Raw genomic sequence first — 26,966 nt, 5'->3', positions numbered from 1 at the left:
GACCGGCCAGTGCTGCGGTGCCCTCCACAGCCACGGGCACACGTTCCCAGGGCACACCTGCTGAGGAAGGGGCTCGCCTGCCCAGGAGCACCTCGCCCTGCCTTCCACCTCCTGTCCTCAGCTCCCTCCCCACACCCAGAGCTCCATCCATGCCGGTGAGGCAACAGGCAGCTTTCCCTGCGCAGACAAATGTGGCCTTCCCATGCCTGACGGGCTTCGGGCTCTGCCATAACTAATAAACAGCAAAAGGATCTTCAGTGCAGAGAGCCAGGCAGGATGGAGCCCGGGGAGTCTGGCAGCAGTGGGCTCCTGCCTGGCCCTGCCCGCAGGCTGGGCTGCTCCCCATCAGGGCTCCAAGGGGCTGCCTTCACAGCCCTCAGCACACAAGAGCACTGGGACACCTCATCCCCTGCACACATTAACCAACATTAAGCAGTAACAGCAAAGAAAGCTCCTGAAACCAGACAGGATTGCAGAAGCGTATTTCCCTCTCAGAGAGGAATCTTGGTTTTCGTTAATTAATATATCAGAAGAAACCAGTAGAGAAACACATCTTGTTATCTGGCTTCTTAGATGGTAGACTTTGGTTCATTAGCCTTAAAGCATATCAACTGGATAACGCTATTTATTCCATATAGAATAACGATCTCCTTTAAAGGAATACAGTATTGCCCAGGCAGGAACGAATTCAACCGTTATTCACAGCTTAAACACACAGTAACCCATGCAAGTGAGAGACACAGATAGAACAGGATTCAAAGAAAGTAGGTCCTGGGAAGAAAGGCAAAATCTAGGTACCCGTACCCTGAAGCTACTGCAGATCTGACTGTACATTAATTACCCATTAGTTTCGAGTTACACTACGCAGATTCAGAGCCTTTGCTCTTTAGCCATATTTAAAGAAAATAACATGAAAGCCAAGTGTGCCCAGCTCCTCTTTCAAGGTCAGTAAGAATGCTAACATTACATTTGGAGCCTTCTCTCTAGATGGAAAACAAGCTGTTGTACTGGTATTTAAAATATATATTCGTTGAATTAGTTCAGAGGTATGCAGTAGCAGATAGCTCCACAGACATTTTAACAGCCCCTTCAGAAATACCATGATTTTAATCTTACAAGTCTGCAAGAGCAATATCTCTGCAGTATTCAACCTATATTGTTGACAATAAAATTATAAAAAAGACGCTTTAAACATGCAGTAGCTGTGTCTGAAAATTAAATATATCAGCCATTAATTTTTTCCCCCAAATTACTAAAAAGCAACAGTCCACACTAAAGACTAACTGTTTGTAAAATTGGATTTTTAAAGATGAAGTCTTTTTTAAGCCAAGGCTGGTCAAAAGAAGCAATTCTACAACTGGAAAAAATAAAGCCTCTTAGCTAATTCACCTCACTAAATAAAAAAAAAAAGGATTTATGCTGCTCACATCAGTGTTTCAGATATTGCAATTTAAAAGAGTGGGGATATTACATTAAACCCCACAAAACGCGAGGCTCCAGAGAAGCAGGGCCATAGGTAATGAGATATTGATCCTCTCACCTCAAGGTGAGCGCAGCCTCCACCACGCTCATCACCAGCCACAAACCCGCCCCGGCCCCAACGCGGGCGGACGCCTCCCTCACACCGCGGCAGGTATAACACAGAACTGAGGACAAAGACCCATCTCAAAGCAACTCTCTGCCCCCAGCAAGCTCCAGGTAGGGAGAGCTCAGCGCTCCCATCCAGCCACCTCTGCCGCCCCCGTGACACAGGGCAGAGCCCAGGGACATCGCGGGCACTCAGCAGAGCTGCTTCAGCCGCAGAAAGGTAGCTCTGCAGCTGAATGCTCACCGGCTACCACCACACTGTCTGTTAGGGGTGGGGAAAAAAGTTTTGAGTTGGAAATTACAAAGGAAATCATGTTCCAGGCAGCCAGTTTACAGCTCCTGTAGCTGAGTGCCATTGTGCTCCCAGTCCCGTTGGAAACCTGACTTCTCCAAGGCGTTGCCAGAGCCACGCTCCCTCCGCTGCGCTGCTCTGGGGAGAAACCACATCAGCTGCTGAGCAGCCTAACGCGAACTGATGTAGCAGCCTCAACCCCATCGCCACCGCACAAGTAATGCTACAGCGAAAGTCACTGCTGTGACCGGCGTTACCTCCAACAGTGACTGTCATCACTGGCGCGGTGCCGTCAAGGTGCGCAGCCACGGGACCGGCGAGCTGAGGTGCACGGCTCCATCGCCACCTGCCACGCTGGAGCACGGCACGGGCTGTCCCCAGTCTAGATGGACTGGGGTACTTCAGGACAGGGACTCTGCTCCCTCTCACAGCTACTAAAACTTCCAAGAGCATTCATCTACCACAGCTTAAAGCAGGAAGGCTCTGGCTTGGAACTCTCTAGGAGCCTTTCTGGAGAAGGAGCTGAACCAGGTTATTTGTGCTCCAGGGGTTTGGGGGAGAAGGTTGGTTTGTTTTTCGTTTTAGAATCATTACCAGGGTAAGGATGACACACCACTGTGGTTCACCGGTACATAAGCATCTGCGGTGGCTTCCCAAGTTATAACTCACTAGATGGCCCTTAACTAACAATCGTTTGTAACTTGTTTGAAATTCAGCAGCGATAACAGCAGCTGTACAGTTAAGCCAGGGAACCCGTGTTTGCCACAAACCAAGCGGGCGGGTAAGCAAGGAGCACCCCAACCCCACAACGCCCCACACCAGGTGGTAGCAGCCATCTGCAGGAGGAGGTGCTCAGACCTCCCCAGAACCGGGGAGGGGGGGGTTCTGCCCCTCTGACTTCAGGCACAGGCACATTACTGCTGTATCTAGCCTAGTTTTAAGTCACTGGAGTGACTGCACAGCTGCCAGTTCTCCTGGGAGCTTATTAAAGAGTTCAGAAGAGCTGCACTTGGGAAGTTTGCCTTTACTCAGTTTTACCTCATTGCTCCTGGACTCACAGACCCATCCCCACGTAGGTCTCACCCCTCGTAAGTTTTGGCGTTTAGGCACTTACCAGCATTACCAGCAAAGGGCAGCGTGACGAAGAACACTGCAACGTGTTCCTTCTGCAACGAAGAACGCACCTGGAAGCAGCCCCTTTGTTTCCTTCGCCCCACAAGCCCGGAGGGCAGGACACACGGGAAGGGAGGGCAGCACGGGCGGGCGGGCAGCCCCGCAGCCCTCCCAGCGGCCGGGCCGGGCCGGGCTGGGCTGCGCCCCCGCCCTTTATAGCCCGGGCCGGGCCGTGGCGAACAGCTGGGGTCGTGCCCGGCCCGGGGAGCCGTCCCCGGCGCCCGGGAGCCACGGCTCGGCTCGGCTCGGCTCGGCTCGGCTCGGCTCAGCCCTGCCCGCTTCTGAACTCCAGGCACGGGGTTCAGGTTTTGCTCCTTAAAAAAAAGAATACAGGAAAAGTGTCATTTCGCATGCTTTCTGCTAGTGGGGCTGCAGAGGTGCCCGCTGGTGCCCCAAACCCCCGGGGAGCCCAGCCGCTCGCCCCTGCCTGCCCGGCCCCCCTCACTTCTGCTGCTTCCATGTTTTTTTCTACTACCGCTTGTCTAAACATGGAGTATTTTTGCCTTCAGACCTGAATTTGTATTTCTTCAGGTTAAATTCTTTATTCTTGCCCATTTTTTCCTCCGTTATTTCTGACCTCGGTGATGTTTGCGATAGCTACTAATGTACTGTCATTTGCAAATGTAATTAGTGTGTTTACTTCTTTCTTTCTTTAGCTCATTAATAAAGATGTTAAATAAAAATATGCCTTCCTCTGCTAACAACATCCTCGAAATAGCTAGGAAGATGGGATCCTAAGGTAATAAAGAACTATATTATTGGACAAGACTTTTCCTTGCATCTTTCAGCATTTGCCATGCTCATTATGGGCAATTAAAGCATAAAGCAACTTTCTCGCTTCACACTCAAAATAATCTTCCTCTCTGTTCTGTGTTTGCATGTATAGGATACATACATAAAGAGAGAGACTAGACATCAGCTGGAGCTCATTATAAGAGAAGCAGCAAGTTTTTCTCTGTTCTAGGTGCAGAGGAGTAAAGTGTAGCCATTTGTTAACCTTTTCATGTACATTATCCCTGTTTTCAACAAAGCATGGGAGTGTGAGTGCTTTTAAAACTTTACTTACCGTGATTACTGTAGCTGTGTCCTTCTACAACAGCTTGTATGTTTATTACACAACCATAATTCAGCATATTGGCTGCATCCGCTAATGGATCCGGTATTTCCCATGACTCGCTAGCCATCCGTGTTCCTTTGATTTTGACAGGGCTGGGAATGCTCAGCAGTTCGTGGCACTGGCTCGCTGTTGGGACAAAAGGATGTGCACTTCTTTTCACCTTCAGGAAAATGTGCTGAAATTAACTCATGGCTCTAGTGAATTGGTGTGAAATGAAATAATACTGGTTTCCCTTAATTTTCTACCTGCCGAAGAGGCTGCAAAGAAAAACCAAATGCTTACAGAAACAAACGAAAAAAAAAAAAAGCAAGGAAAAGAAAAGAGACAGGTCCAAGGATACACAGGGGCTAGTTTATCAAATTCATCTCATTTCTTCATCTCATGCTCAGCTATTTAAACATAATTTAAATAACACATTTATTTAAAGGAGAGCCTTTTCTCTGGGGGCCTTCTGGCATTAAGGTGTGTGAAAACAGCAAGTTGTCTTTTTTCTTTGTAATGTATGAAGGAAGACTTAAGATCACTGGATGCACATTTGGGTAATCATAAATTAATTGTAATGTAAACTTTCACAACATGTTCAGAGCATGTTGAGATTTTGTTTGATTTTGAATTGCTCCAAAATGACATCTAATTATATACTAGTGATTAACACGTTGGTTGCTACTAAGAAATAGCAACCAAGCAAACATTACAATTCAGTATTTGTATTTACTATGGGTTGGATTTGTTGGATTTTTTGTGGGTTTTTTTCTTAATACACAGAGAAAATATGGTGGTAAATTCAAGTACTTAGACAGGCACCGTGTCTATTTTTCCTCATTTGTGAAAATTAGAGATAACATCACCACAGGAAGGAAGGGAAAGATGATCTCGATGGCTCCTTTTTTCTTCTTTTTCCCTTTTTCTCCTCTCCCAGGACACAAGGCAGTGTAAGGACCAGCCCTGTGCTCATGGTTCTGGGTTTGCTGTTGGAGGCTCGAGCTCTCTCTGGGGCACCAGGGAGGAAGGGGCAGCTCATTACCTTGCCTGGGTGATCACGCCATGGTCTGGCAGTACTCCTGCCCGGCGCAGGGGACAAGTGAGGACCCACAAGCAGTCCCGGGTGGGCCAGCTTCAAACACCACACCACTCACAGAAGCCCCATCCTGAATCTCCCTCTCCAAGCCTGGCAGTTCGCTTTCTCCTTAGGAAAACACATCTCGCTTTTGAGTGGAAGCTTTGTCCAGAGGTGGTGCCGGGTCTTTGGTACATGGATGATTCATCTGGTCTTCATGTCATATTTCCACCCATGTGATTTGGAGGGAATTATTTGACCAAATAGGAAAAATCTGTAGATAGAACAGTATGTGCTGTATTCAGCATCATTTTTGTCTGATAAAATGGAAACGATGTGTCCTCCTCGGCTGCAGACAAAAGCTGGCTGACACCTACCTGGTCTGAGACAGTGCTCGGGGTGAGGAGATGGTCAGCATGCAGGACTAAAGCATATGCCTGTGTGTAGCATTCACTCTGTCAGCCCTCATTTAGTGCAGTACTACTTTGAACTAAAAGTTTCTGAAGCATTGGAGGAAAACAGTATTTTCAGTGTGAGCTGAAAATAAAGACTTAATGAGGTCTGATTTTCATCTCTGAGCCAAATACAGTCCCACATGAGCTCACTTTTCCATTCTCACTGGAGTGAGAATCACTGCCCCCAGCCTTAGTGCTTTTGATGTTAGCTGGAGATTAGCAATGGTCTTAACTGGAAGAAATTAGGGCTTGGTTTTCTGTGGAGACACCGTTCTCCAATTTGGGTTAAGCAAAAAATATAACATTTCCTTACGCTGGCTTGGGTGACTGCTGTCACATCTTGGATGCCAAGCACTGTGTTGCAGTGCCGGCACCGGCCGGTGATGGACAGTAAACGGGCACCTCTCAGCCCCTACCTGAGCAGGAGGAGTTTAGCAGTTTCAGCTGGGCAAGGCACACCTTTGGGTATTATCCTTTCCAAAAGCAGCCCAAAGCATGGGGCAACCTGTCCAGGTTGCCCTCCCGCTTCTGTCAAACAGAAATATTGACAGGATCTGACAGGATCTTTTTTGCATTAGTTTAAGCATTTGTGATTTAATCGCAAATGCATTAGGCTTCATTGACTCTTGCTTACGTGGACATTTCTGAACTCCCTGCAGTGAACTGAAAACAAATGTGACCATGAGGCCATGGGAAGGCAATAGCGTTTCCACTAAAACAAATACCACTAAGGACCAACAGGACACTTGGATAGTGGCTCTGCTCCTTCCCAACATCAGAAGTGTTTTGCCATTAACACCCATGGAAGGAGAAGGAAGGAATAGGCATTAAAGAATCAACATTTATAATATTAGGTGTTTCTCCCAGAAATCTATAGCATTTGAGGGCTTTAGCTCAGTGGAAGCACAAGGTGGATCAACAGCTTTGGAAAAAATGAACAAGCCTTCCCATTTTCCAAAGCTAATTGAAAATGAAACTTTTCCTTAGTGCCTGAGTGAGCTGTGCTTGGTGATGCCAGTACCGCCAATAAGACTTGAGAGGAGACACACAAATGACAATTGGTGCCCAGGTATGGATACGTTTCTCCACGGAGAAACACGGGTTGCTTTGGCAAAAGCGATGCAAATACTGATTGATCATTAGTAGCTTTGGAGATACTTACATTTTTCACAGCAGACTTCTTTATAGAAAATCACTGGTTGCATCCCCCAAAGGGGAGCAGGCCCTTACTGAAAGCTGTTCCCACCGCGCTGGGTGTTGGCTTCCGCTGGCAGCACGGTAGGACTAGCACAAACCAGGAGCAGTAACTCTCTAGTGAAGACGGATGTACCACAGTCACAGATATTGTGTGAGAGATTTTTAACAAAAGAGAGATTTTCTCTGTTGGGATTAATAGCTCCATTTTTCTTTATTACTCCTAGTGTTTCACTCATTCATGCATCAACTTCTTGCAAAGAGAAAACAATTGAGAAAACAATCCCCCAAGAATAAAATCTAAAAAATAATAAGGAAGCACAATGGCACAACCTGAAGAAATGTGTTGCAATATCTCACACAACTTAAGTACACGTTTTCTCCAAAAATTGTCTCTTTAAGAGAGAAGTATTTTTTCTCTCTAGCTGCATTAATAATAGGCCTGATTCACCATCAAATTATTTCAACTTTACACAGGTGGAATTTCAGGAGCTACAGTGATTCATCACATCCCATGGCTCAGAATTTCAACCCCTCCGTCCACACTTGTGCTCCTCAGTAACTAGCTGATGCTCAGAAATGCTGAATATCCATTATTGGTTTCTCTACCGTGTTGAAAATCAGACAGATCAGGATACTAAATATGGAGTTAAGGAGTTAAATCAGGTTCCTATTAAAACAAAAACTGCAGCTTGTATATGTTCGTGTATATACACACACAGTTATGACATATATATAAATGTATCAATATCAGTCCTTTAAAATTAAAGTATGTCAATTATGACTAAGGATCCCACATTCAGCAGCTTTTTTTGAAGATCAAGTTTACCTTCAGCCTCCTCTATTGAGATGTAACTTACTACCACTGTCTGCACGAAACAAAGCTTGTGGTATCTATGTCTACATGGGTGATTGATGTGTGATAAATAGAAGAAACCCTTGTTTCCAGCCTTCTTCACATTTTGAGAATTTGTGTATCAAGTAGGAATTAATAGTAATTTTCATTGATTTCTTTGCGATATCAGTAATTGAAGGTTCTCAGATACATCTGCTGTTCAACGCAGTGCCATAGAAACCTGGTATGAGTTTAAATCATCACAACTCCAAGAAAAGCATAAATAATTAACCCCAAAGAGAGAAGTGCCTTTGCACCTACAAGGAAGACAAAAAGATCTCTCAGTCTCTCAGATCCTGGGGGCAGCTCCTCCCCCGGGGTGATACGGTGGATGGCACCTGATTTACACCAGCAGTGGAGAGCCCCTCGGCTTGCACACGCCGTGCAGTTTGCCTTCTCTGCCTGTGCTCAGCACCCTTCTACACGGCTCGGTGGAGCAGTAATATAAATTCTGGTCATAAACAATGAAAAAAACAGACTGACAGAGAATTTGATGAACAATTTGCATCCGTACACAATTTTTCCCTCTGTTTGCACAACCGAAATGTATGATCTTTAGATTTATCTTTAGACTTCAGTTTGCTTCTCCTGTCCTCTCGGTTGCTAGCAACGCTGTAAAACCTTTAAAATATTAAGAAAATTACATCTGCTACATCTTGCTTTAAATATAGTGTTCAGTTTTCGTAAGTGTTACTTCATACATTAAAGGAAAAGCTTGCCCACCAGGTAAACTACATTTTGTTGCTTACCGTGTCTGTCTTTGCACAACATGCAGTACACGGGCATAAATAACAGTGTGTTACATAAATAATTACACGTATGAAAGGCTGTAAAACACCGAAGATATATTTGTACTTTTACTTACGAGAACATTTTAAAAATGATTGCTTTGTTCACCGCACGGTTTTTATGTGTTGAACGGGGTGCACGCAGAGAACGTTTTCCAAAGTTGGTTGTTGTTTTTTTTTTTTTCCTTTCCTCCAGGTCACACTAGCGTTGTAGTTAGCAAATTGATAAGGTTCCACTGTTAAGCTTTATTACTTGTGACATGAGCCTATGACACTTTATAAAAAGAAGTAATCCAGAACAATCTCTAGGTAATTAACACCTAGATAAACAAACATAAATTTCTATATTGCATTTATTTGGACTACCACTCAAATATGCGTGAACCATGCTTTTTTAATTAAAAGATAAATCTATGTGACACTTAGCCTCAAACTTAATTATTCAGCATAGTATAATAAAAAATAGAGCCCATTAAATGTGTCTTGCTCTGTATTTCTGTATTAACAGCAAAACAGTTCACTCTGGGATCATTTAAATTTTCTTCTTCCTCTTTTCCTGCGATTTCCCTGTTCACCGAGACCCTTTCGGTGAAAAAAACCCCACAACGAAAAGCCCCCAAACCATACCCTGAGCAACGCCAACAGGTGAGGAGCTGCAGAACTTCTCCCACCCCCTATAACACTCAGCTGGGCGACGTTTTTAATGCGACATTACGCCACAGCTTTACCTTCCCTCCTCCCTCTCCCCAGCCTTCCCCACGGAAACATACTTCCACTGCGGCACATCATGCCAAGCAGCGATATCCAGAAATGAAAAACACAATACTTAAGAATAATTTCACTGGGATCGTGCTTACAATACACAAGGTGAGATTTTTATAATATACTGTTACAATACAGATGTTAAACAGAGAGGGGAAATACTCAACTCCCAAATTACAGTAGACAGAGGGGTTATAGTCCTTATAAAAGTTTCAACAAGAAACGTTATCTCGGAGGCGAGAGCAGCCTTCTGATCCTGGGTGGGAGGACTCCTGTGTAGACACCCATCACCCGCAGTAGGAAGCCTGCCGACAGTTGCCAGGGAGAAAACATCTCCACAGACAGACTTTGGTGGGACAACCGCGTTCCCCTTTCAGACCTTCTTTCCCATGGACGGCCTCGGTGGCTGACACCACCCTTTGTGGCATGAGGCCACTTCGTGGTCGGTTTTAGCGTTTCCTAGAGGACTTATGCACCATTTAATGCCTGGTTCCCGGCGGAAAGACGGGAACATAAAGGAGAATGTTCGTAAGCATTTCCATGGAGGTGCAATGAGACGATCATTGCTCCTTAATGGGGCTTTCACGTTTTCATTCATTGTCTATTGAAACCAAAAGGCAGGAAAATCTTTGGGAGACCCACCCCCCTCACCCTAAAGAGCTGTTTTTTCCCGCTCCAAAGCGCAGCGATCACCTGAAAGGACAATGATCCCGCGGTGAGGCAGAGCTCATCCCTGAGCCTGGAGCTCGTCCATTCTCAAGCAAAACTTTGACACACTACAATTTTGTGCCTAAGAAGGGCGGCTCCCCCCAAGAGAGGGTGTGAAAGACCTGAACTTTGCAAAACACAAAAAAATGTTCATTAGCTTCTCGGATTTTGATTAAAATTTTATGCATTACAGATTTATCCTCTGCAGACGAAGAGACCTTACGGTATTTGCCTACACACCTGTGAATTTGGCAGCAGCCCCCCGCGTCGCCCCGCCGCACACGCGCTCCCACCCACGGGCAACATCAGCTCCTCACTGCGACTCTCAGCCGTTGAACAACTGAATTTCCGTGATGCTACGCTTTAATTCTTAACCCTTCCAGACAATTTTGGTACCTTTTTCTACTGGAGAATTCAAGTTACAGCGTAATTTTATTATTGTGGGTACGACTGGCTTAAACCAATGTTAAAATTTCCCTTTTCTAAACCTGTTTTCCTTCTCAGCCTTTTTTTTGTGCAAGGCCACGTTCCTCTCTCCTCCCCATACTTGCTGTAGTTTCTCAGATCTGGTGCATCTCTTTTTTTTTATGTTAATCATCTGTACTTTTTCTAAGAAGTGAAAAATCCTTTAATTTAGTTGCTTTCAAATGTGCAAAGAAAACCTTAAACAGGAAGAATAAAGCTTCATCTGGGAGAACGGGATCGCTCTTGCCCTTGCACATTCTCCCAAGTGTGGGCAGCTTTCTTAACATGCACCATCATAACAATAAACCTCACAGTTCTCTAAAGCCAAATATATGATCTATACAAACAATTTTTTTTAATGTGAAAACATGACTTTATACATCATAGTGTATGATACACACTTCAAACACTTTCAAATCAAAGCTTGATAGACCCCAAGACTCTTTCTATAGTACATAAGTAGTATATAAAACAATTATTACTACATGCTAAAACAGATTTCCACAGTCTTTTAATTAAGCACAATATATATAATATATATGTATATACTGTATATAGATTTGTTCAGATTAATAAGTGGACTGAGCACACACACCCAGCATAATACACTCCAGTAACTGCCTAACAACTGTGAATTTACTGACATTAATTTCTTTTTAAATCTGACAAAGCTGCAGAGAATAATGTTTTAACTGTTCCTAATAAACATAAGCAACTAGGAAAACTTTTTTTTTTCCAGAGGTAGAGGTTTTATTGCGTAAAACACTGGATAAAACTGTACTGCTTCAAAGACATTTTTATTCTAACAGCAGAAAGAAAACAGTCATCGCTGAAAAAACAACTTTTAATACTTCTATACCAGAATAAAGTTCTGTCAACTGATGTATTATAATAATAAATAATGACCAAGAATAAACTTTAAATACAAAGTTTTCTAATTGTTACAAGCATAGCAACAAAATCCTCTACTCTATTGATCTCAGATTTCCTCCAAGATAGAAATTTTTCTTTGCGTAGGAATGTAGACAGTATTATGACCAGTATCACAGACTACAGAAGTTACAGAGAAAAAACTTGACATGTTTAGATATGAGAAGCATGATGATATTCAGAAACTGACAATGCATCACTGCTGCTGTCACTTGTTTGTATTACAAGTTACAAATGTTCTGGAAAAAAGGGCTATGTCAGAGGGGAGGATAGGGACAGTAGCACCCGACCAAATGGAATCAACACACACATCACAAGGAGCAGGAGATGTTTCCAGTGTCACAAACAGAATTATTGCCTGTCGTATCTGAAAATGCTCAGAAGACACAAAAGAATACTGAAAGAGCTCAAAAAGTGCAAGAAATGGAATGGGGGGGGGGGGGGGTGGCTTTGTTTTTTTTTTTTCTCTTTTTTTTTTTTTTTTTTGCTAAGATACCGAAGGCGGCGCAAACACACAAAAGCAAGCGACTGACACAGTCACCAAACACAGTAGTGCAGTTAAAATCCTAAAGCTTACTACAGTCAGAAAGTTTCAATAACATTTCAATCCTTTATCTAGGATCATAGAAACAGTTGCATTAAGTTTATCAACTCGATTTAAGTAAGGCAGTGAGAACTATACTAGAAAAACAAGAAAAGCAGCTTGCTCTGTGCCAGATGGGTCCAAGTTACACAGTGACCTCATTTAAACTGAAACTTCAGTTGGATGACATCCTTTCCGACAGCATATGCAAACCGTATTCCTTATTAGCCTGAGATTTTTTTTTCCAGTCTCAGGGTAGCGCTAAGAATTTTATTTACATTGATTGCAGTTTAGTATTTTTTGTAAACTGCTTTAGGCAGAGCTGAAGTTTTAAGGCCCTGGGGTTTTACTCTGTGCTCCCAGCCTGCAAAGAATTATTGACTTTTTTTTTTTTTTACCCTTTTTTTCTATTTTTTTTTTTTTTTAAGTCTGGATGATTTTGTTTTAGAAGAAGCTAATACTTCTCAACCATCACAATAAACAGCACCAATTTTGCTTCTATCAAAGGAAGTACATTAGAAGGCTAAAATTTTATGCCATTCAGAGAATTTGAGAATAAACCTTTAGTTATTTTTCTTACGATTTTAAGCATGTGGTTCATTAGAGTCTCTCAAAAGCTTCCTATGTGGCAAAGACCTTACTAAATTTGGAGCATCCAATCAGTAAAAAAGCTAAAATCTGCAAAAATATAGAACGCATTTGTTTTACAAAACCAAAGAAATATCAGCTAAAACACTTTTCCTTATTAAAGACAAAGAGCAGGAAGTTTGGATTCATATTTTAGGTCAAGCTACTTTACAAGAGCTTGCTCCAGAAGAAACTCCTGCACTATGTCTGTAACACTTACAAAAACTAACACCTGAAAATTAACCATCACTGGGGAATCCTTCATTGAAGTGTAAATCAAAAAAAAAAAAAAGGAATTTAAAGGAAAATTTAAAGGAATTTGGAAAGAAAACAACAAGAAAACAAAACAATGGAAGAAAGAAAAAAAATTACCAACCTTCTAAGTGATAAAATTCTGTTTCTCACCAGCACCTTCTATAGATAAGGCTGACTAGTTTCACTAAACAATATTTCTATATATTTTACTTCTACTTGTATAGCAACTTAATTCTTCATCAACAAGGAAAAAAAAAAAGAATAAAAGCATTTCCCTCAATACTGCAAGATGATTACAAAAAATGGAATTACATTTCAAATCTGCAATCGTGCATCGGGCTGCAGATTTTTTCTAACCATCGATTCATTTGGCTGCATATTTAAAAAAAAAAAAAGAAAATGTAATATCACAATACTTTTTAATATAGGTCAGTACTGACCCTAGCTTATGGGCCGTCTAAGGTTTCTCCTATACTGCAGTTGCAACACCACTTGAATTGATTTTTTCTGCAATGACAGCTCCAGTCAGACTGGCACCATGGCAGTCTACCAACACATCTCATTACTATGCTAGGCAAATGACAGCAGCTGGTGTCATATTATAAAGGTGTTTTCAACAATGAAAACACAGCCCCTCAATCTTCAAGGCAACACTAAATCGTTTAGACGGTATCATTTTTCTGTTAAGAGCATTCTTTTTGGACAAAGACCACTTCAAAGTTTGAAATTGCCCTGCTTTTTAAATAACTAACGACCTCCTCACATTTTAAATCACTTTATTATCCTACCTACATTGTTTGGAAGTACTTGTTGCCAGGTAACAGTTTAGCAGCCATTTTCAAGGGCTGGAAATTTATTTTGCGTGTGAAATATATATATTTTAACACTCACGCACACATACACATACGGGATGCGTGTATTGTGTGTGTGTGCGTGTACGTAGATATATATTCAATGCATATATGACTGAATATCTCTGCGTGTGTGTAAATACATATATATATGCGCGTGTGTACGTGTACATATACAGATATTTAAATGTTCTCAGCGCCCTGTGCGCTTCTGGGAACCCGCATGCCATTCCTTGCCTTGGAAGGCAGTTAGCCGACCCTCACCCAAACGCTACCGAGACTCGCTGAAAAAGGCTACTGCAGCACAGAGATGGGTCCGCCGAGCTCCATCACTCCTGGGTCGCGCCGCCCTCCTCCGACAGCTCTGCCGAGCTCCCCGGCTTGGCAGCGGCAGGTTCCTCCAAGTTCCCAGAAGCTTCGGAGTCAACTCTGGAGCGCTTGAACCTGCGGTCGGGATACTGGCTGTTGTCGAAAGGCATGCGATGGACACAGAGAACGTGGGTCTTCAGATTTCCCTTCTGAGAGGCACTGTACGGGCAGTATCTGCACTGGAAAGGCCGGTGACCTGCGCGACAGACCAGAACCTGGTTAGTATTTTATTTTACGTATGCGGCGCCTGCAAACTCGCCCGCGGTGCAGCCTGGCAAAGCCGAATGTGCCGGAGCGTCCCCGGCAGAACCCCTCCTGTCAGGTGGAGGACACGGCCGCCGTCTTCAGCGAGAACAAGGAATCAGCGAGAACAAGGAATCAGCGAGAACAAGGAATCTGCGCTGTTCGCGTGATGCCTGGTTACATAAACCACAATTTAAAAATGCTCTGCTTCGGATTTTCCAGAAAAGCACAGCTATTTCATCTCCCTCCCCAGACCCAGCTGTAAATCCGTCAGCCTGCGATCCAGACTGAACTCTTGTAAATACAGTGTGACCGTGTGCGAGACTGCCTTCTCCTTCGTTGGTTAATTATCTTTTTTATTGAAGCGCAATTCGAGGATGACAATGTGCAGACCCTTAGTCTAATAAACACACTTTGTCTTTGGGTGGGTTTCTGAGTAAAGAATTGTATGTTTTATTTTAATCATGCAGATTACTTTTTAATGGAAAGAAATACTGGATTGAGATAACCAAGGCCTCAACCTGCAAACATTTACTCCAGTGAGATTACTCCTGTGAGTAAAGATACGCAAGCACGTAAGTGTTTGCTGGACTGGGCCCGAGGTTATCACCGGCTTTAAAATAAATTGTCCAAGCTAGATTAGAAAAGGAATGTTAATGCACAAAATCTGATAGATGCACTTCTCGTGGGTGAAACAGCAACCGGCTGCAAAACGCAGGCATGAATGAAAGATACTGCTTCTCAGTAAGTCTATCGATACACTCGCCCATATTTTTCAGATTATTGTGACTTCAAATCTCCATGCTGTATCTGGTTTTGGAGGTTATGTTTCAGCAATCACATTTCAACCTATGCTGGGAAGTTGTTGATGTGTTTTACTGGAACTTTATGAGCTTTGTCTCTCAAATTAACTTAAACCAGGACCATCTGAGGTCAAATGCGCTTAGCTTGCTTTAATTTGCTCAAATAAATGAATAAATAAATGTGCCAGACCATCTACATAAAGCCAAGATAAGTGAAAACAATACCCCATCTCCACATTTGAAGAGCACATTTTCCTCTGCTGTCATGGTACTATCTAGCAGGCATAAACAGAAGCTGGTGTAGCACAGGAGAAGGACTATCCTTCCCACTATGAAGGAAGGGGCTGGGACCATCTTGCCTTGATTTTAAGTGGGAATTTCACAGATAAGCAAATAGATATTTGTTATCCCCTGGTCCGATGTTACCCGCACCAGAGTGGGAACGCTACTGTAGTCCTCCCAGGAGATATGGGAGCCTGGGTAACGGCTGGTTTTAAGTTCGTGCTGTTGGTGGCACATCGGCATGAGCATCTTTAGCACAGTAAATTCCCCTGAGCCAGCATTAGTGCTTTGGGTTCCTCAAATAGCCACTCATTTTTACTGTAACATCAAAACTACCCCTTGAAGGCTGAGCCCCCAAAACATACTGCTTGCTACCCAGAGGAAAGAAGTGGTAAGTTCAGTCCACAGTTACCTAAGCCCTGTGCCCCATGACTACAGGCATGTTTCCTTTCTCAAGGATGGAGAGCTGCCCTCCACCCTTTGCTTTTACAAATTGAAGACTGCCAGAAGTGTGACCATCCACCAAGACCTCCAACATGCATGTTTATGCATAAATCTTGGGACGAAGTGTGGGTCAATCTTCTAGTTCTCTCCTGAGATAAAGACAGACATTCTCCTCAATAACTTCTTAAGGAAAAAGAAATTAAATCTGTAAGCTGCTAATTATTACAAAGTCAAATTTCAGTGGAAAAATTCATAGCAATGGCAGTGGAAGAAACCTACATAGAAAATGTTACAGAAATTGGATTGGCTTCTACAGAAAAATTTCAGCTGAAGATATGAGAAAATAGTCACGATGAGATTGACGGTGTCTCTAGTGCCTCTTAGAGTCAGTCCTAAACTGAGTGCAGAAGCACAAACATGCTTCAAAAATTTTGAATATAATAGTTTTAAAAACTGGAAGCACTCTCAAAACTGTCTGGGTATGAAGAAGCTCCAGGTCCAGAGAAAGTCTGATTTTCATTGTATCAGAAAATATGTCTAAGAAACATCTAAGAAAAACCATTACATCTCCCCCTTTGCTGTCAAAGACAGATAAAGTCACCAGAATTCACAGCTGGCCTCTGGACTCCTTTCCTTCTCCTTTTGTCCCTCCTGGGTGACGCCTCTGACTGGGCAGAGATAAGGGGTCTACTGCATACTCTACCTGGAGAGGTGCCAAAGGGCTTGGCCAAAGCCAGAGAAATGCTTGCTCCGTGCGGAATTGAAATTATTTTTTCTCTTTTTCTGAAAGACAAAGGCCTGCCACTGTCACATTGACCGAGATGTGAGACTTTATCTACACCAGCAGCATCATCTCCCTTCCAATATTTCCTGTGTTTCATTTGACCATCTGACAACCGGTTCCCTTGCTAAGAACAGAAGAGGCCCCTCTAAGTTGTGACAAATGGTACAACTTGCCCTCAAGTCTTATTTACTCTGTTTTAACTGATGCTATGGAAAAAGCAAAAGATACTCCGTCCGTTTTGTCTTTCTTGTGGGCTGCAATGGCTAGCAACTGGATGCCCCATAGATGATAGAATGTCCCAAACAACTGCTCGCAGAGTGGCGTGCAGGGAACACAGACAGAGTGATGGAACTCTGGGAGTGAGCAGACACGATGCGCCCATCAGCCACCCTCTGAACCCCTCAAGGACCACGTAGCATGAAAACACACTGGACAGTTTTAGCTGGATTTGGTACCACTAGCCAACAGTGTGAGGTCTCACCAAGCAGCTCTTAATGCTTTGCCCACAAGTAGCTATCATTAAACAGCCATCCTAATTCATTCCTGCAGAGAACAAGTTCTAAACAAACAATCCACAAAGTGTGGATGGAGCTAACAGCCTCACATGTGCCAGAATAAAAGCAAACTCTTTCTGCCCACCACTGAACCAAGTTCAAACCCGTGCAATTCCATGTGGAGAATGTCATTTATTAATTCAATGCGCTTTAATAAATCAGACAATATAAAGTGCACCTACAAGGATTCAGTTCTGCATTGCCTCCCCCACGACTTACTTTTCAGGCCATCAAAATTTCACATCACTGCCTTGTGAAAAGTAAGCACACAATAAGTTAATTTGTATTGTCACCATGCAGTACAACTGTGGTAAAGAGCACATTCATTTTTAATCCGGTATGAATAATATATAAATATGTATACAGAGTGAGGGTCATAGGAAAGCAAGCGGTACATTGTTTACAGCAGAAGTAGTACAAAACTAGAGATTATTCTCACTTGCAAAGATAACAATATCTGCAATTTGCTCGTAACTAAGGGTTGAAGGAAATGCCCATTTTTCTTAGGTATCCCATCCATTAATTTTAGCTCAAAAACTTGTTGTGGGCAGCAGGCTCTTGAAATAACCCTTCCCAGATAAGTTGGCAATAAATTTATAACGTTTTATCTAGCAGTGGTTGGTAGGTTCTTTCTTAGCAGGCTACAGTTCATATATATTTTACCCACTATATATCTTCCAATAAAATTATGTGAAAGCCCTTCCAAAAAAAAAAAAAAAAAGAAATCTTCCTGATAGTTCAGGAGATAATGCGTAATGCATTGCATTGGTAGTAAGGAGAATTAGACTTCAGGTGGGCCAACAAGGAGGGCAAATTATGGTTGCACCTTTCTCAGATCAAAAAGTGAAGGTAGAGGACAATATACTGTTTGCAGTGGAAACAATGCTGTTGTGGAGCAATGTTCCATGAAGTCTGAGACTGAGCGTCTGAAGAGACTTGGCAATCCTCCGGATGGAAGCTGGCAGTCTAAAGAAATGGAGCAGCAGAAAATGATAATAAAAAATAACTAAAATGGCAATAATGGTAGCGGGACTCAAAGAGCATTTTTAGAAGGTGCGGATTTCCCCAGGAAGGGAAACCTCCAGTTCCTGCTGAAGCCAGTCCTCGCTCGGAAAGCAATCTAAACCAGAGCCAGCAATGGCAGCAGTGCTGGGATAGCCTAGGCTCACCATCACCTCTAGTTCTGACTGTACCCTGGAGAGAACAAGGAGTGTGGATGGAAGGCACTTCTGGTCAGGATGGAGAACTTTCAGTGGGACCAAGATTTAGAAAAATCCCTCAACGTTTGAAACTAGTGCACCTTTTAAAAAATATATGCTGCTTCGTTAATTTAGGCTTTGAGAAGAAAAAAGTTTGTTTGCTTTTCTTTCAAGTTTGCGATCTGACGTGTTGCTTTGTGACACATCATGTCAGCCTGCATCAGTCACATCGCGTTAGGTTTTATAACATGGCATGACTGATGCAGCCCAACATGGTGCATCAGCCCAACAGAGTCAGAAAGCACAGGTTTTGAGAAAGACACGGATCTCAATGTCTGGGGTTTAGGACCGTTTAAAGGAAAGTCTATTTAAAGCAGCAGTCTTGGATTTAAACAAAGCCTGTGAGTTTTTAAGGATTCAAATATCACCCAACCTATTTTGCTTTGTCTTATCTTTAAAACTCAAAATGTATTATTGGAACAAATGAAAAGTCAATGTCAACGAAGTGTCATCGGGTTACTTAGTGTAATCCAAACACTGTTAATAGTTACTAATTTATTAACTTTGATATGGATCCATTATTTAAGATTAGCACAAAGGAATACACAAACAAGAGAGAGAGAAAGAGTGATGAATACTAAAGTCTTTTTCATTAAAAAAATCATTTACATGGTCAAGCCACATTAATTCTCCACTTCTAAAAATATTTGATCGGCATCCAAATTCTATAAAAATTTCCACAAAGAAACATCTTATTTTTGTGGTATTACAGGCACATATGTAGGGGTTTGCACTAAAACGTAAAAATGGGCATTGGACTAGTCACATGAATAAGATCAGGAATTTATTCCAGATTGTTAAAAGTGTACTAATCACAGCAAAATCATGGCTTTCTCCCAAAGCAGCAAGAAAACGGTAATTTGAAAGAAAAATGCCAATAATACATCACACACAAGCCGTCTGTTGTCCCCACTACACCACTTTTATTATATTGCATATGTGTGCATATACACACACAGATACACGCATACGGACACACAGACACACAATTTGATGCATAAATTTAGGGAAAAGGCAGAAGAGCAATAAAATGATGAACAGAAAACAAATGCTGTGCAATGTACTATAAATTATAATTAAGTCTTGAATAAAACGTGTTTCTTAGATATGACATTTGTTCCCTTAAAATGCAAAAATGGCCATGATTATCTGACAGAATGTTTTTCCTTAGGAGGCCAATGGCTACAGCACTTACTGCAATGCAATACGGCAAACTCATTTCAGATTTCTTTGCCTGGTTAAGAATATCCTTTTGGTGAAAATCGAAAATAACAGCAATTACCTCTTTAAACAAATAAATTACTCCCTCGCTATGAAATATTTGAAAAGCCTCCAAGGTTTGAATTTCTTGGAGGCAAAACTCTTTAGTGGAGATGTTGGACACTGAAGATCTGGACTTGATCTCCTGGGCTGCTGCAGCAACCCCGAAGGGGCAGGACCCGCTCCGGCCGTGCCCAGGCGCTCTCGCAGGACCAGCTGCAGCGGCTCAGGATGGATGGCCACTGCCTCCTGCACCGAGATGCTCGGTCCCACAACGTTACTGGTGGAACGGTCCATGTAATCACACATCTGCTGCAGCGCCGAGTCAGCAAGCCGCGTTCAAACCTGCAGCGAGCCTGGATCTCCCTGGGAAGAGCTGCTTTAAATCTTTTTTCCTACACAAGCTTGAATTTGAGGTACAATCATCTTTAGACAGATGAAGTGCGCGTTGCCGCAGAAGTAACAGCAGGCAACGATGGCCGTGTGCTCTCCGCATAGGAAGAAAAGAGCATCTCAGTTCTCTGGCAGTGACTACTGTGCTGAACTCGAGGTGTTCTCAGCCCACAGCCTCAGGGTCCCGGGCATCTTGGTGAACGCTGCCATTTTAAAGTAACGCTATTATAGCACAATAACAAGCACTTGCAAAGGAAGAACTATTTTCATTTAAATCTTGGCTAGAGCGATTGCCTTTTTTAACGTATAAATTTTCATAAATACGTTTACTATCCACAGCAAACATCCCAAGTACTGTATGCATTACCCAGGAGAGCAGAATGGCTCTAAAGCGGCCGTTCTGATCTGGAGCATAAGAGTATGGATGGGAAAATGCTGAATAAATATATTTGTCCAATAGACAATAATGGCTCTGATTGAGCCATTCCACTTTATTGGTCTCAAAATATGCATTTTATGAAACTCCCAAAATACCAGACAGATTAAAGTACATCCAATCAGGTCCATATATGTAATAAAAGTTTTATAAAACAATTGAAAAGTATATGTTTATTTACACACAGGTCCAGGACCAACCAAGATGGTCTTCTGGGAAAATTACAATATTCTGTGAAGTTTAGATGTTTATTGGATTACAAAAAAGGAAATTAAATTCTAGAAACTCTATTTCATGTTGACCAGGAAAAGCCATAAAAACAAAAAGCCTTGTCTGAGACTTTTTTGATGATTTACTTAGAAGTATACTCAAAAAACCCGTTAAGTATCTGCATTTTAGGAAGGCCTGGGAACGTTTTCACCTACTAAAGCTAAGGCTTTGGGTTGTGTGTTTCCCATGGGACACCTAAAGCTCTGGCAGCCTCCTGATCACCCTCTATTCAAGTGGATTCCTTCATGACTGGGCTCAACCCTGCAAATAGTCCTAAGAGCAATTAATCAGAGGAGCAGTCAGGATGAGAGGCACCAGACTAGTTACCTAAAAGCCCCCTTGCTAATACACAGCAGACACTCCAGGGCAGCTCATGTCCGAAGACGAGAACTGCCGTCTGGAGAAGCCTTTCTCTAGCTGTGGGTTACAGGAAAGATCTTAATTAGTGGAAGACAAGTTTGGGGTAAAGTCCCAGCTCATGGCAAAACATGGCCACCAGCTTGATCCTAATCAAACGCATTAAGGACGTTTGGAAAAACTGCCCTAAAGCTATGAGGATTTGTCCACCTGTGAAGTCCACTGTGGCAGGTCAGCGATCCAGAAGGAATGCCCTGTAGGGATTAACGTGGTGCACGGCACTGTCCTGAGGCCAGCACCCATCCCAAAACCACTACGGGCACTGTGGCCCCAGTGCTCTGCCGAGACGGATGCTCAGTCTACAGGCGCCTTCAGTAGCAGGGTGGCAAATGACTGAACCATCATTTGCCACAGAAGAGCTGAGAATGGAAAGACCTCATCTGTAACTAATTTGTTTCAAGGATTTTTACTTTAAAACAACAAAAAAAAATCTCCATTCATCGGATCAAATTAAACCCTCAGATACCTACACGGCTCTTCTGAAATGTAATCAAAGGTGGAGTCTGCTCTTGATTTAGTGTATTATACTGTGCTTGGTGTTTCTGAACAGGTATTTTGACCTCACTGATGAGTATACTAAAGGGTTTAATGATGGCAGGGGAAAGCAAAACTTGATGCTACACTTTGTCTTTAACACATATTATTAAAAGATTAAGTTAATTTCACACATTCCCCCTAAAATAAAAACTGCACTTAAAGGTAACAGTTCAACTCCTGTCTCCAAAGGTTACAATCACTAATTATCACACGCTAAATTTTCCTTTAAAAGCATAAGCAAAAAAACCCAAACAACCCTGCTATGTAAAACAGCCGAAGGTAACTCAGTAGGACCCAGAGGCTCACAGCCACCGGCACACTCAGGGCAAAGAGAAAAAGGTAGAAAATTCTACCACTGTCCTTTGTACACATGCCTTTCACTTCTTAAGCAAATCAGTCACAAAATTACGGAAAACACACTAATTTGACACTTGTTACCTTTGTTGCATAAAGCATGGAAATTAGAACTGTTTGGAGGCAGACTGGGGAACTTGCTAGCCCTCTGCAGTGCCCTAAATACAGGCAATTACCAAACGGCTAGTGAAGTCACCGACGGTGTAACGGGGACTTGCAATTCCTGGGAAATCATTTCCCATTTCTTGCAGAGCTGATGAAGTAACAGGATTACTTAGCTCCAGGCACTTAGTACAGAATTTGTTTCTTTTTCAGAAAAGTAAGCTTTTTACACAGGAACTTTTGATTTAGAAGGGAAATTGATCTTTTCTTGGAAGAAAGGGAAAGCATCAGCAGAATAGCTGAAAAGGTCCTCCTAAACAAATATTAAACATTACGTGAACCTGGCAAAACAAAATTCTGAAAAAACAGCCGAAGACTTTGCTTTCTAAGGACCCGTGTACTCCAGACCGCTGCTGGCGGGTGCTTCTGCCGTCGCTGCGCAGCACCCCGTGCGCATCGGCACACTGGTTTGGGTTTGACACGACAACATGAGTTACGAGCCCGGTGCCGGCAGCGGGCTCCAAACGAGGTTAGTGGGAATGCTGTCATTGATGAGCTTGAAATGCCAGACTATCATTGTCCCATGCTTTGGGAAATTTAATTACATTTAATTTTTCATATTTATTTACTTTGGTTTATACACATAAGTAGAGGACAGAGTTCTTACCAAGGGCACTGGGTATCTGTTGTAAAGAGCAGGCCACCTCTGACTAAATTTATAATGGCAATGGTTACGGCAATTTATAAATTCCGCAATCATAATCCCCACTCGTAATCCTAACTCACAGCAGCTTGGCCAAAGCGTAAGCCTTCATCTCCAGCCATGCCCCACACTGGTACCAATTCTTGTTCTCCCAAAGCGCGGAGGCGAAGCCGGCGCATCCCTCCATCTCCGCAGCCTGGGCCCTCCGCGTGAGAGGAGGGAGGTGCCCGTGCCTGAGGAGTCAGTGGGCTATGGCCCCCAGACAGCCCCCGCTTTCTCTTACGCTCTGGGGACCCCAGGAGACTGCAGCTAAGGACACGCATTTCGAAGGAAAGCAGCAGGCTTTTCGTTAATATTAACTCACCCCGAGTTCTTCTGACTATCCAAATTACATGTTCCGAGTCCCACCTTTGCCTTTACTTACACATTTCAATTAATTGTTAGGTCTATTCACTCCTTTACTTGTTTAATCATGTCAATAACATTACATTCCCATTCTAACCCCCTCGAGCAAAATATCTCAGTTTTCCTACTAGGTCATTCACAAGTTTTCTGCCTAATGTTCTGTCATATTTTTAATTGTCTCAGTAAATATTATTATTTCAGGGAGCATTTACGACTTATGAATGAAGCTCTATTTGAATTTAACGTACCTATGATTTCCCAGAAGCAAATGTTGTACTGGTGGCACTGGGATGTTAGTAACGAGATGTTAGTAACTATTCAGAGGTGCTGATAGGAAGGCCTTGTCAGTGACAACATTTTGCTACCAAATATCCTTTATTCTGCCTAGCAATTCATAAACCACAATAGCATTTTCTCTTTCACTCTCAGCAACTGTCTTGACCTTATTTATTTTATTTGGTGAACGGAATTTAAAAAATCCCATACTCAGCTTTCTAAATTTTTCCTGTCCACATTTCGACGCGTCGTACCCTCAACTGGTGGGGAAGAGGACGGCCGCACAGGCTGCGCAATGCGAAGACCTGCCACTCTCAGCACAGGTAAAGATCAGGAGTCTCCCCATCAGTCCCGTGGTCCACAGATCACCCAAATGGGAAGGGATGTAATCACCCCCCTGCTGTAATGTTGGCTGAAGTGGGACCCCAAGCTAGACTGATCGTTTTTTGCATGTGTGATGTCACTTAGGCTAAGCAGGTCCTCCTTTAATGTCAGTTGTTGCTTCTTACATAACTGGGGTAATTCAGATGGTATTTTTTCACATTATACTTGCCATGTACCTCATGATTCTCTATCTACCACGGCATGTTAGTAAAGAGACAGAGGAAAAAAACAAACACTTTAGTAAACAAATATCCAGCTCGCTAATAGCTAATATTCAAATTATCCACAAGTAGCTCACAACCTCACTAATCATTTCGCTAAAACACTACTATTACCATTTATGGGATTCTGTGCGTGTGTTCGCAGAACAACTCGTCTGTCAGCATGCCGCAGCATTGTGTGCCATCACTGCACCGCACCAGCACGAGCGCAGCACCCCACCTCTCACCGGGCGCAGCTCCTCCGTAGGGGATGTACAGCTAAGCCTCCGTAAAAAAATTACATGTTTTTTATTTATCACCTTCCATTCGACAATCAAGAGCTCAAACACGGTAAAAATTAAAAGGCTGCAAAGAACAAATTGATCATTAACTTTGCAGGACCTCTCCCTCTAGAAAGTACCGTTGGTGATGTCACAGAAAAGTGTCTTTTTTGTTAAGTCACAAAGGAAACGCTTTCTCCCGTTCTCCTTTTCTTTTCTATAAAGGCTCTCTAAAATGAAAGGTGTCAGACTTTGCTTTTTCTTCTTGGCATGATCCAGAATGTATGGCTAAGGAATGACAGATGTCTGCAACCAGCTGCAATGAAGCATGCTAAAGTTTCAGTCTAATCCACTTATTTCACTGCAGTCACGTAAACCAAAACAAATGGGCAGTGCCTTACATTATAAAAAACACAGCAGCATTACTTTGTTGCATAATGTAGCTGATACGCCATCTTTTTATCATTTTCCTACTGCAGAAGAATTCACCTCTTTATTAAAAACAGCCCCTGAAAGTTCTCCCGTTCTGCTCGCCTCTATTTTTTTCTTTTAGTGTCACAGCAGTCTTGCTATGCCCCATGCATTACTCAATAACGCCGCTATTATAAAACCACCGTAACATTTTTCTAGGGAAGACTGCTTTTGTTTTTAAAAGCACGATCCGACCCGAAGCGCCGCGGGGCCCGATCCTGTTCTCGCACCCTTGTCGCGGCTCCGCGGTTCGGACAGCTCTGCGCTGCTCCGCGCGAGGTCAGGATGGGACCCACCATCCAACGGGCACACGCGTTTTGCCTGCGTCACAAGCGCACCGAGCACTTACCCTCCATGGGTGAAAACCTCCACATTCCTGCTTTTTTACTGATCAAACTGGAAACGTGAGTGGAGATGCAACTAATAACCTTAATCTACTCGACTACCCTCACTCAACCCCCTCCCCCTTTTAACGAGGAGGAAGAGCCTTTGCCGATCTGCTCACCGAAGCTCCTGAAAGCCCCCCCCATATCCCCCCCCCCCATTTCGCTATGGCAGAGGGAGTATAACCTAAGTGAACATGGCACGGCTTCCTGGGAAGGGAGAGCCTGCCTCACTCCGACATGTAGTGCGGCAACCTTTGAACCCTCCCTCCTTTAATCCTTGTAAGGAAAGGGAAAGGCCGCGGAGTCCTGCGGCTCCCTCCCCGCCGGCAGTTCCCCCAGCTGGGAAGCACTCTTTCGGCACAATTCATAAAAAGGATGTGTCGGATTTCGCCTATGGCAGAATGGCGTACGATTTCTGGCCCTTCAGGCTAAAACAATAAACGCAAAGAGGAAAATTTGAGATTTCCCCCCTTAAACTTCCCACAACAACCTCAGCAAAACCACATGACTTGTCCTTGTACAATCTCCCTGGTGTTTTCAGTGCTACTTTGGCAGGAAATCAGAATTACTGTTATATAAATTCCATCTGATGCCAGAGCTACCATCTGTGAGTAAAACTGCTTCACCTACGTCTGCCGGCAAAGCCACTCTCCCAGAGACAAGGGAGAAGGGGAAAAAAAAATTTGATTAATTTGCAGAATGCTTGTGATTTGCTCATATATTATTATAACTGCTCATCAGCACATGACAAATTCCCAGCACTCTGCACAGGAACCCGTTCGGTTTCAGCAGTTTTTTGCGTCGGCACCTGACAGACTGCAGAGCCACTAATGACTTTCAGATGCTTACAAACAGTAATTCTATCTTCAGAATAAAAGAAAAATCCGTAGGAAGAAAAGAGTGGAGTTAGTCTATTCCATTTCCTTCCTGTATATCAACATGATTTAACCTCTTCGGGGCAGCAGCGGTTCCAGGATCACAACACGGCTGCTCCTCGCCTGTAAAAGACAAAGGCTGCCAATCTCAGGGGGGAAAGGTGGAAGCAGAACCAGTCTCCGAAGGCTTTCGCTACACCAGCTCCACGGAGAGCCAGATTCAAAGCAGGTAGCCTGGGAAAAGGCACACCTACCCTGCGGTACTGAAATAAAATACGTGCTCTCCCCAGCGCTCCCGAATTCCGCACCTATTTTCCTATTTTAATACTTCTGATAACCTTTTGCATTTTCAGGGAACGCATCTGCTTCCTAACTGCAGCCGAAATGTTTTTTTTCCCCCTTTAAAACTATGATTATGCTTTCTGAAGCACTGTCTGTGTGCTTGATTGCCTGTTTTAGATTAGAGATTTTAGCAAGGAAACAAAGACTTCAGAGTGCACATCAGTCCTGCATATGAGAAACCACAGAAGGAATAAGCAATAAAATGTGATGCACCATCTGTCCACAAACAATACCTGGATGTTCTGAAGGCTTACAAATTATTTAGCACACAACCTCACCGAATTATAGGACCCTTAAATAGAGCAATAGACTGGGAACGAGAACCTCTTTGATGTCCTTTTGTATTTTTTTTTAATTTTTTTTTCCAACTCAGCCCTCGACTGATTGCTAACAGTTG

At 43.1% G+C, this 26,966-nt stretch overlaps 1 protein-coding gene across 1 annotated transcript in view; it reads right to left on the bottom strand.

Moving 5' to 3' along the window:
• Positions 1-14,068: 14,068 nt before the first annotated feature.
• The window catches only part of ZNF536 (zinc finger protein 536), a 185,925-nt gene continuing 173,027 nt past the window's right edge, over positions 14,069-26,966 (bottom strand). Inside the window, exon 4 of the mRNA XM_086621155.1 lies at positions 14,069-14,304. Within this exon, the coding sequence (XP_086477281.1) occupies positions 14,069-14,304 (236 nt within the window). The remainder of the gene's footprint in view (positions 14,305-26,966) is intronic.

Source organism: Tauraco erythrolophus, chromosome 15 (assembly GCF_009769465.1).
Source record: "Tauraco erythrolophus isolate bTauEry1 chromosome 15, bTauEry1.pri, whole genome shotgun sequence".
Lineage (NCBI taxonomy): Eukaryota > Metazoa > Chordata > Aves > Musophagiformes > Musophagidae > Tauraco > Tauraco erythrolophus.
The sequence above is the reverse complement of the archived record's forward strand: the minus strand, read 5'-3'. Positions and strand labels throughout refer to the sequence as shown.